At 52.1% G+C, this 10,906-nt stretch overlaps 1 protein-coding gene and 1 long non-coding RNA gene across 3 annotated transcripts in view; one reads left to right on the top strand and one right to left on the bottom strand.

Annotated features, from left to right (window-relative positions):
• Positions 1–108: 108 nt before the first annotated feature.
• On the top strand, positions 109–9,530 carry LOC144310816 (uncharacterized). The gene is made up of 2 exons (XR_013376474.1): positions 109–673; positions 2,426–9,530. It is a non-coding gene; the product is annotated as an uncharacterized LOC144310816 (long non-coding RNA).
• Positions 6,583–10,906, bottom strand: part of ALKBH5 (alkB homolog 5, RNA demethylase) — a 26,295-nt gene continuing 21,971 nt past the window's right edge. For both annotated transcript variants that reach the window (XM_077892385.1, XM_077892384.1), the window contains one exon: positions 6,583–10,701. In XM_077892385.1, the coding sequence (XP_077748511.1) occupies positions 10,524–10,701 (178 nt within the window). In that variant the 3' untranslated portion in view covers positions 6,583–10,523. The remainder of the gene's footprint in view (positions 10,702–10,906) is intronic.

The raw sequence follows: 10,906 nt of genomic DNA, 5'->3' as shown, positions 1-10,906 counted from the left end.
CCTGAGGCGCGGGCGGGGCGCCAGGCGGCCCGGACGCGGGCGCGCGGGGCGGGGCCTGCACGGGGGCGGACGCAGAGCGCGACTGACGTACAACCCGACCAATGGGTGTGCCCCGGTGCCGCTCGCCCCGCCCCTGTCGGCCAGACAATGGGGGAAGACTGGGCCCCCGGGCTCGGCCGGGCTCGCGAAGGTGCTCCCGCCGAGCATGCGCCGCGGCGCGGGTCCTGCCGGGATTGTAGTCCGCGAGCCAGGCTTCCTGCGTGGGCGGCTGGGGACAAGCTTTGGAGGGGGCTGACGGGTGTTCCCGAACTTGGAGGAGGCCTTTCCTTCCCCCAGGGAGGAGCGGCGTGCTTATTCAGGTAATGAGGCGGACCTGCCCCGAGAGCCGGGAGAGTTCTGACAGATCCAACTTCTCGGCCCCCCAGCCTCAGTTTCCCCACCTACATTACGGCCCAGTGATTGCCAAGGTATACAGTTCCACGGGGCAGCGCTTTGTTCGCAAGTGTGCCGGAACACCTCCCACCACCGCGCTTTTGCTCCACTGGTGGTCAGTCAGGAATGCCCTCCCCAGTCCCTCGCCCCTGGAAATCTCCTACACATCCTTCAGGGTCCATCGTAAAAGGCTACGCGTAGCAGCGCGGGATTCACGGGCCATCCAGCTAGAGAGGGGCAGGTAAGAGGCCCTGCCTCCGGAGGTGGCGTTTGGGGCGAACCGAGATTGGATCTGGGCTCTTCCAGGGTGGGGGAAGGGCCTCCCCTGCACGCAACACTATATAAACAAAGCTGCACCCCGCCTCCACTCTCCAAGGGACTATCGGCCTGTCCCCACCCACCTCGAAGGCCGCCTTTTCTCTTCTGGACCGTGGCCTCAAGGCCGAACCTTTCCTTCCAAGGCTGAGGATAGGCTGCCCCCGCTCAGGGCTGGGCAGGAGGGAACTCCCAGGAGCTTAGGTGGGGCCTATGGGCCAGCACCAGCCGCCCCCCCGCCCCGCCCCCCAGCTGTGTCCAGGGAGGCAGGCCCGACTTCTGATCCTAAGGTAGCTACCAAGCAACGTGGGGCCTGGCTGTCCCCCACCGCCGGCCGCCCACGCCCTCAGCGGCCCAGCTCAGCCCTGCCCTAGGGTTGGGGCTGCATCTGGAAGAGGAAGGTGGGGGGGCGGGATGCAGGGAGGTGAGTGCAGGGACCATGATCAGCACTGCAAAGTGTAAGGGTCCCTCCAGCGTGGCAGACACTATTCCAAAGCCTTTCTTGTTTCAAGGGACTTAATGCCTCAACTTATCTGTGAGGGAGGAAACAGGATTCCCCACTGTACATTTGGGGGAGCTAAGACAGATGGGCCAAGGCAAGCAGGGCCTTCCACCTGAGCCAGCCGAGCTGGCTGGACAAGAGGGCCAGACCCCTCCGGCCACTGTGCACTGAACACCCGACAAGGTAGCTCAGGCAACTCTGAGGCCTGTGTTCTGATCCCTGCCCTGCTACCCAGAGCCCCAATTTCCTCCTCCACAAAATGAGAACCTCACAAAGGGAAGTGTGAAGTTGTTAATTTACATTCCCACATCATTGCTTAGAAGCTGTGTGGCCTGAGGCAAGTAACTTAAGCTCTCTGTTCCTGAGTGTCCTCACCTGTGCAAATGTGGCGACTACCCAGTACCTACTTCAAAGGGTTGCTGTGGAGATGGAATGAATTAGGACTTGTAAAGCCCTTAGAAAGTTCCAGGCAGGCGGAAGGCCCTTCGTGTGTGTGTGTGTGTGTGTGTGTGTGTGTGTGTGTGTGTTAGCAGTTCCACAAAGTTCATGCTAATTGCTACGTAGCACCCTGGGCCAGTCCCTGCCCTTCCTCAGTCTCCAGTTGTCTGTCTTTGAAAGGGGCCTTAGTCATCAGGCAGTAAGCCTCCATGCCTCCCCACCACACTCCCAGCTCACGGCTGCCAGGGGTAGGGGGACAGAGCTGAGCAGAGACAATGACCACCCAGGGTTTACTGTGCCAAGAGGGGAGACACGGGTGGGAGGAGGCTGTGGGAGCCCAGAAGAGGCATCTGACCCAAGGTAGAGGCCTGGGGGGTGGACAGATAGGGGTCCCGCAGCAAGGAGGGGTTCATGAGGTGTCAGAAGTCACCCCACACCTCTAACCTTGCAGATTTTAGGTCCCCCAAATGAGTGTGCCTGTGGAATGGGGGTCCAGAATGTGGATTTTACACCAGCCCTTTCTTGGGTGACTGAGGCCCAGCTTGGCCTCATCCATCAGTTTGAAAGGGGCTAAATGGGTGCACTGTGGTATAAATGGGTGGACTGAGACACTGAGACGTGGTGGACTAGGGCAGCCCACCCACATGAGGGCAGGGTTTAGGAGTGGCCCCAGGGAGGGTTCCATCCCAGGCTGGGAGGGTCTGGGGCACTAATGACTCTGTGTCTCCCCTCCCCCAGAGCCTCCTTGAGAACAGGCCAGGGATTACTGCTGTCGCCAAGGACACTAGAGCCGGTGGCCAGGCTCATTGGTGGATGCAGAGAACCCAGGCTCAGGGGAGCCCAGGCAAGGCAAGGCCATGAACACAGGACCTTCAGTGATATTGGGTGCCACCATCCTACTCTGGGAGCACTGGAAGGGAGAGCATATCCCTCCTTCAAATCTCCCAGCCTTGGGTCAACCTCAGGCCAGGGAATGACTGCTCCCTTCTTGGCATTTCCTGGGTGAGGTGGCCTCGCCCTCCTTCTCCGCCCTCCCCCTCCTCCATCCTCTCCTCCTCCTCCTCCTCTGGCACTCCAGGGCCCTAGCCCAGCTCGAGGTAAGACTCAGGTCTGGCTTCAAATCCTAAGACATCTCCTTACTAGCTGGATGACCTCAAGTAAGCCACTTGTCCACCTTGGGCTTATTTCCTCATCTATAATATGTACAAAGGACTAAATGAGATGATTCAAAACAGGAGTTGAGCATGGGACATGTTCCTTGAGAGCCAGCCGGCTTTAGGACTCTCTTTAGGACCTGCTGGCTGCTTCACCATTCTTCAAATGTGCTAGACATGTCCTACCTCAGGACCTTTGCACTCACTGATTCCCTGCCTGGAACACTTTTACTCCAGCACTTAGCCAAATCCCTCACAACCTTTTGGTTTTAACTTAAATGATACTTGCTCAAAGAAACCTATTTCCCTCACTCCTGATGCCCTTTCCTGCCTGATTCTTCTGCCTATGTCTCTCATGAATTAAAAAAAAAAAAAAAAAGTGAGTGGGGGCAGGGGTAGAGAAAGGAGGAGAGAGAGAACCTCAAGCAGACTCCCCACTGAGTGCAGAGTGGGAAGCAGGGCTGGATCTCATGACTCTGAGATCATGACCTGAGCCAAAATCATGAGTTGGACACTCAACCAACTAAGCCACCCAGGTGTCCCTTCTTTATGTGTATATTGTCTCCCCAGCTTGAGAGTGAGCCCCTGAGGTCTCGGTAGTTTTTAATGCTGTTGTTCATTGCTGGGTCCATGGTGCCCAAAATAGTGCCTGGCACAGAGTAGGCACTTAACACATTAAAAAGAATAAATAAAAATTTGAGAAAGATCTGAAGCCAGTACAATAAAATGTTAGCGTGTGTGGGTAGTGGGTACTACTGTGTACCTTCTCTGTTGAAGTACTTTCCAGTGTGCTTGAAATATTATAAAAATATAGGGGCACCTGGGTGGCTCAGTGGTTGAATATCTGCCTTTGGCTCAGGGTGTGATCCTGGAGTCCTAGGATTGAGTCCCATATCAGGCTCCCGGGAGGGAGCCTGCTTCTCCCTCTGCCTTTGTCTGTGCCTGTTTCTCATGAATAAAGTCTTTAAATATATACATATATATATATATATACACACACAACATAGGAGCCCTGATTTTGGGGGCACCTGGGTGGCTCAGTCAGTTAAGCCTCCGACTCGATTTCAGCTCAGGTCATGATCTGAGGGTTGTGAGATGGAGCCCTGTGTTGGGCTCCAAGCTGAGCATGGAGCTTGCTTGGGATTCTCTCTCTCCTTCTTCTGCTTCTCCCTGCTCACACATTCTCTCCCCCCAAAAATAAACCTATTAAACACACACACACACAAACACACACACACACACACACACACACACACACACACACACAAACAATAATAATCCACACTGTTTAGGAGTCCAGTCTGTAGGAAAGGGTGGTAGATGGCATGCAGAGAAGCAGGTGGGTACCAAGGGTGTCCCTGAGCCAGACTGGCATGCATCAGGAGTGTTCTCTGAAGCAGACGTCCCAATAAATGCCGTATCTGTCCTTTATCTGCTTGAAGCCTTGCAACAGCACTAGAGGGAGGTACAAGGACAATCCCACTTGACAGTAAATGGAAGCTAAGGACAGAGAAGTGACTTGCCCAAAGCCACCTGAGGAGGGAAGGAGGAAAGAAGGGGTGGCATGGGAAAGCCCCAGTGGGAGGCAGAGTAGGGGCAGCAAGGGAGTGGGAGGAAAACCTGGCTGAGCCAGGCAGGCCCTGCCTTCCAAGAGCTGGCCCAGATCCCGGGTGAGGCCATGACCCTCCTCTGCTGCCCAAACCACACATGCAGCTTCTTCCTGGCGGCTCCTCCAGGGGCCTCACAGGCCCTAGGATTCCTGGAGTGGAGTGTGGGCTGGGGGTGGGGGTGGACAGGGCCTAGGGTGGAAGGAAATGAGGGAGAAAGGTGGGGGGATGGATGGGGAGGCCACTGGGGAGCCTGGGGCTGGGGATGAGGAGGAGAAAGCACCTCATCCTGCATAGTATGCAGTATGAAGCTGGCACTCAGGGCCTTCTCTAGGGCCCAGACTGGAGAGGGCCAGTGAGTCTGGTGGCCTCTGTCCACAGAGGCAGTGTGCTGGCCTTCAGTGAAACACAAGCCAGACCAGTAGTAGTACTGGAGCACACCCAGCCTTTCCTCATTTTACAGGGGAGGAAATGGGCTCGAGACCAGTGAGTGGTCTCTGGACCTCTGGCCCAGTGCTGCTGTGGGTGCAGTACTCAGCCCTGACCCTCCTCACACTCCCCCTGAGCCTGGATCCTGAGCTGGGCTTTTCTTCAGCTCATGCTGGGCCACAGGACCTGGAGATTCACATTCACTTGCCTCCTTGCCTGCAGGAGTGTCAGGTTTGAGGCTTCAGGTTGACCCTGTCGTAGGCTCATCTGTGTTTCATTCCTGTGGCCCCACGTTCTCATCCTGCCTCTTGCACATCACCTTTCTGGACCCCAGTTTACTCATCTATAGGATGGGGGCAAAAAAAAATTGCTACCATTTATGAACACTGAGCATTTAGTCTGTGCCAGGCACCATTGTCATTCATTTAATCCTCTGCCATTTTACCAATGAAAAAACCAAGGTTAGAGAAGTTAAGTAATTTGCCCAAAGTCACACAGCTAGTATGTAGCAGTCAGGATCTGAGCTCAGGCCCCAAGTAAGGTATCAGAGGCTGTGGTGAAAATAAACTGGGACAGCTTGTAAAGGGCCACACTCACGGAATCTAGGAGAGGGTGTGGAGTTGGGTCCTAGTCTCCCAGCCTGGTAGAAGCAGTGGGACCACACAGCGCACTCTGGACCGACTGAGGGAAGCCAAGGGTCTGGGGAGACTGGATGGGGGTCAGAGAGGGCAGCCTCCAGCAGGAGCTGCCCAAAGCAGAGGGCCCTGGTACTTGGAGAGGTTCACAGGATCATGCCCTGATGAACTGGGTCCCCCACCCCCACCCCTAACCCTAGGGGCCCTGGCCAAGCAGAGCAGAAGCAGTGGGGAACCTAAATTCTTGCCTCTGGGGCCTTAGCTCTCGGCCCAAACCTAGGGACAGATGGTCCCTGCCCCACTCTGAAGCAGTCGCTTAGACTCTGCTGCCCCACTGTGGGCACAAGGGGGAACTGCACCAGGACACCTGGCTGGAGGACTCCAACCACAGTGGCAGCCCTTCCATCTCTGGCCAATGCGTCTCTTAATGATTTTGACTTGTCCTCAACACAGCAGCCAGAGGGGTCCTAAGTCTCATCGTGTCCTCTGTTCAAAACCTCCATGGGAAGCTACTCACAAGAGCCAACTGTCAAGTTTTAAGAATTTTTTTTTTTAATTTTTATTTATTTATGATAGAGAGAGAGAGAGAGAGGCAGAGACTTAAGGCAGAGGGAGAAGCAGGCTCCATGCACCGGGAGCCCGACGTGGGATTCGATCCCGGGTTTCTAGGATCGTGCCCTGGGCCAAAGGCAGGCGCTAAACCGCTGCGCCACCCAGGGATCCCAAGTTTTAAGAATTTTTATAATTCGTTAGTCATTATTGAAATTTTATACAATTAAAAAAATTTTATAAAATTGCTGAAAACAAAGGTAGTGTTCAAAACTAAGCACTCCCTGTTTTACATTTTACTATTGTCTGTATGCTTTCGTTCCTTACATCTGGGGTATCTGTGTGGTGGAGACTGCGTACCATATAATGTGCTTCCGTCCACCTCCCTTCACAACATGAGTGTGTTTACACCATGGATTTATTGTTGATTTTCTAGACCGGTGCCATCCAATAGAAACAGAATGGAAACCACATAGGTGATTTCAAATTTGTAAGTAGCCAGATTTAAAACAGGAAACAGGTGAAATTAAAGTGTATTTTATTTAACCCAGTATGTCCAAAATATTGCCATTTCAACATGTAATCAATATAAAGTAACTAATGATATACTTTACATTCTTTTTTCATACTAACTTCAAATTCTGGTGTGTATTTGACACTTAAAGCACATCTCAATTCAAACCAGCCATATTTCAAGTGTTCAACAGCCAAACTGTCCAGTGGCTGCCATATTGGACAGCACAGGTCTAGATTTAAGAAGAAATCAGCAGAGAAAATAATGCGGATTAAATTTAATAGTGCTGAGGCTAAGAGATTTCAATCCAATTAACACAGTTTGCTCTAACGTTGAGAAATCAGTAGGCCTTGTACCAGATTTAATGACAGACTTATTGGGAAGAGAGTAGTGTAGTAGGCTGAAGAGTGACCCCCAAAGATTTCAGATCCTAACCCTTGGAACTGGTACATTTTTTCACCTTGGATGTGATTATTTTTGATCATCCAGGTGGGCCCTAAATCCAATCACTAGTGTCCTAATGAAGGACAGGCAGAAGGGGACTTGGTACGAAACAGAAGAGGCAGCCATGTGGCCATGGAGGCAGAAACCAGAGTTAGAGGGCCACAGTCAAGGAATGCCACCAGGAGCTGTTAGAGGCAAGGGATGGAGGCTCCAGTAGGAGCATGGTTTGGACCATGATCTCGATTTCAGACCTCCAAACTGAGAAAATATGTTTCTGATGTTTTAGCCACCAAGTTTATGGTAATCTATTACAGGAGCCCTGGAAAACTTATCAGCAATGGGATGCAGTTCCATTTGTCATATTAAGGTTGAATTACAACCACAGGAAGGCTACAAATAGAAGAATCTATCAAAAAGATCAACAAAAGCATTCTGTGAGGAACACGTGGCTATAAAAATAATAGTGTACTGGGTATTTTATTATTTGTAATTTACGTGCTACACATCTTTTATATCAGCACAATTTAGAATAGCCATGTTGGAGAGACCATACCAGGTCGGTCTTGTATCCTCAGCACCCAGCAGAGCCTGGCACATAGTAGGACACTCATATTTTTGGATGAAGGGGACTATGGGCCTCAATCTTCCCCAGCACAATAGGGTCAGAGGAATGGGATGGGCTCCCTAGGAAGGCAGGGCTGGTGTCAGATGTTAGAGCGCCTACCATGTGCAAGACTGGGGTGGGGGCAGTCAAATTCAGGGAGTCAGGTGTGGGACCCCCGCAGGCTTAGTCCAGAGATGGGGTGCCATGGGACTGCTGGGCAGAAACTGAAGCCAATGACAGCAGGATCTATGACGGCCAGAGCCCCTTCCCATAGCCTCTTCCGTCCCTCATTCTTGCAAAGGGCCTCTTTGGGACAAGGAAGAGCCCAGGTGTGACTCTATCACAGCTACTGTAGAGTTCCAGCTCCCCAGCTCTCCACATGAGCCGCCCATTCTATGCCTGAGTCAGGAGCCTGGGCATAGAGTAGGAGGTACCCTCCTCTGCCATGTAATCTAGATGATTTTGAGTAAGTTACTTCCCCTTTCAGCTCCAAGGTCTCCTCTCTGGGACAACCATGGCCCAGTCTACCCCTGCAGGCCCAACCTGCCACAGACCATATGGAGGCTCTGGCCCCCTGCCCTTCACATCCTGTCACCCATTTGCAGGACTGAGCCCCAGCCAGTCACTTGATCCCTCCACATTCTCTCTTCTCCTCTCTTAAATGGGCAGTTAAGTGACTTGTTAGCTTTCCACAGCAAGAATTAGCCAGACTGGTTTGGGCCCTGGAAGTGAATAAGGGAGACAGATTCCAGACCTACGCCGACCCGATCCTGGATAAGAAGGGACTTAAAAACACTCTGGGCCCCAACCCCAGTCCCCACATGCCTGCCTCATGCCTGTATCCATATCCCACAACTCTGTAGTACACATCTTGAAAGAAGGAACCAGAAGACTTTTGCTCATTGATGAGACCACAGTGAGGACTCGGCCAGAGTATAGGAGGAACTAAAGAATAACTGAGAAGAACTCAAAACCACTTGCCTATCTTTTACAAAGGCCAGGCTCTCCCCTGCCTTTGCTCACCCTGTCCCTCCTTTGCTGGCATACAGTATATCTCCTCAAACCCAGGGGGAAGGGCTTCAAAACTCAGCAGGTTGTGATCTTGGCTCCTGGACACATGGCCCATCCTCCTGAGAGTGGGAGAGTTCACCTTCTGCCGTCTGCCCTATTCTCTCCCATGAGGACTTCCCTGGTGGGCAATGAACTCTGGCCTCCCCAGCCCGGGTTCAAAGTTAAGAAGAAAATAAGGGGATTAAGGAAGCACCAAAGGCAAATCCTCTCTTATAACAGTATCAGACAACTGTTTCAAAATATATTAGATTTGGTTTTTATTGTAGAGCACACATATCAGGGCAAAGTGCTGCACACACAACTACAAATCATTTTTGGGAAAAAAGCTGTAAAAAAAATAAAACTGCAACTGCTTTAGTTACGCAGTCCCGACTTGAATCCACGCTGGCAAAGGAGTTCTGGCCCCTGAGAGGGACTTCTTGACGGCTGCCCCAGATTTCTGCAGCCTCAGGCCTGGGCTTCTGTGAGTCAAGGCCCCCCTGGGGTGGTGGCAGCCCGGAGACTGGGAGGGCTTCTGCTCTCAGCAGGCCTAGGTCTCGGCCATGGCAGGCAATGAAACATTCCTAATTAATCTAGATCAATACCTTGCAACCTTTGAGGATCTGAGTAGGTGGAAACTGCCAAAGACTTTATTATCTTTTTCCTTTTATTTCTTAAAAGCCCCTTCCCCAACTCCCACGCCCCTGAGGCAGAGAAGGCGCCAACCCAGTCTGCAGACCTGAGCTCTGGCCTTGGTTGAATGCATGCTACAGGCAGACAGAGGGGGTGGGCAGTTGCCTTCCTATGGGGATGACATGGAGAGAAGGCCCAAGCTGGCCAATGTAGGAGGAAAGAAAGGGTTAGGAAAAAGCCAAGAGACCAAAGGAAAAAATAAAAACTCAAAAACAAAAGAAAACAAAAACCCTACCACACACCACAACAATTTTCCATACCCCAAATGCTAGACTTGGAAGGACACCCGTCCCTCTAGCTAGAAACAATTCCTAAAACTGCCCCAACATGGCAAGTCTAACTGTTTCGTACAATCACACGCATATGCATGAAAGGAGCAACGCAGCAAAGAGGCGTGCTCTTGGCAAGAAAGGTCAAGACCACTGTAGCCAGCCCCGCGGCAGCCCAAGGACCTGTGGGCAGAGCAGGCCAATGGGCGTGGAGGAAGCCTGGGGGCTTGGCCAATAGCTTTGGGGTGGCAGAGGACTGTTTCAACCCCACCCAGTCATCCTGAACAACTCTGCTGCAGGAGAAAGAGGGTGTTTGCATGAACTTCCAGGGCCTGGAGAGCGGGTGAGAAGTGGGAAGACAGAAGGCCTCCTGCAGAACCAGCAAGGAGCACAAACGAGACCTCAACCCAGACATTGGGGGGTGGGGGGGGTGGGGCTGAAGACTGAACTTCATTTACAACACTGAAAAGATTTACATTTAAAGCAAAACAAGAATTTTCTTAACCAAAATATTTTGTTGCTTTTAAATAAACCCAGCCTGACACAGCCCCACTTGAGGACAGCTGCCCCCCACACCTCTACTGGCCACTCTGGTGTGAGCTTCTGTCCCCTACAGATGCCAATAGCCTTTCCATTTTGGAGGAAAACCAAGAACATGAGAATCAGGTCCCAGCCAATTCTGTTCTTCAGCCTCAACAGGCAACAAACCCAAGGAAAAAATGTAAGGATCAAAAAAAAACCAAAACCAAAACAAAGACAAAACAAAACAAAAAAACAAAAAAACAAAACTAAAAACAAAAAATAAAAACAAAAACCAAAAAAACTGAACACAAGGAGGGGGCAGCTATGTGAGGATGAGCCAGAGTTCCCAGGAGGGCACGGCATGCCTCAGTGCCTGCGCATCTTCACCTTTCGGGCAGGGCTGCCTGCCGCCTCTGAGCAGTCCTCCCCAGACTCGTAGGACTTGCGCCAGTAGTTCTCAGAGCTGAAGCTACTCCTCCGACGGTGTGTGGGCAGCAACACGGAGCGCCGGTTCTCTTCCTTGTCCATTTCCAGGATCCGAGGCCTGCGAGGGAAGGGGTAGGTGGAAGCATCTGGGTCAGACCCTCACCATCTTGGTGATTGCGTACTTCAGCTTGGGGGTTCTCCAGGAAGGGCAGCAATGGCAGGAACACACATCATCTTTTTGCCCACGGAGGGCAGTGGCCTTGCTCAGTCTCTGAAACACTTCCCAATTAACCCTGTGGGATATGCTTAGCTGTGGGATGTGC

Source organism: Canis aureus, chromosome 3 (assembly GCF_053574225.1).
Source record: "Canis aureus isolate CA01 chromosome 3, VMU_Caureus_v.1.0, whole genome shotgun sequence".
Taxonomy (NCBI): domain Eukaryota; kingdom Metazoa; phylum Chordata; class Mammalia; order Carnivora; family Canidae; genus Canis; species Canis aureus.
The sequence above is the reverse complement of the archived record's forward strand: the minus strand, read 5'-3'. Positions and strand labels throughout refer to the sequence as shown.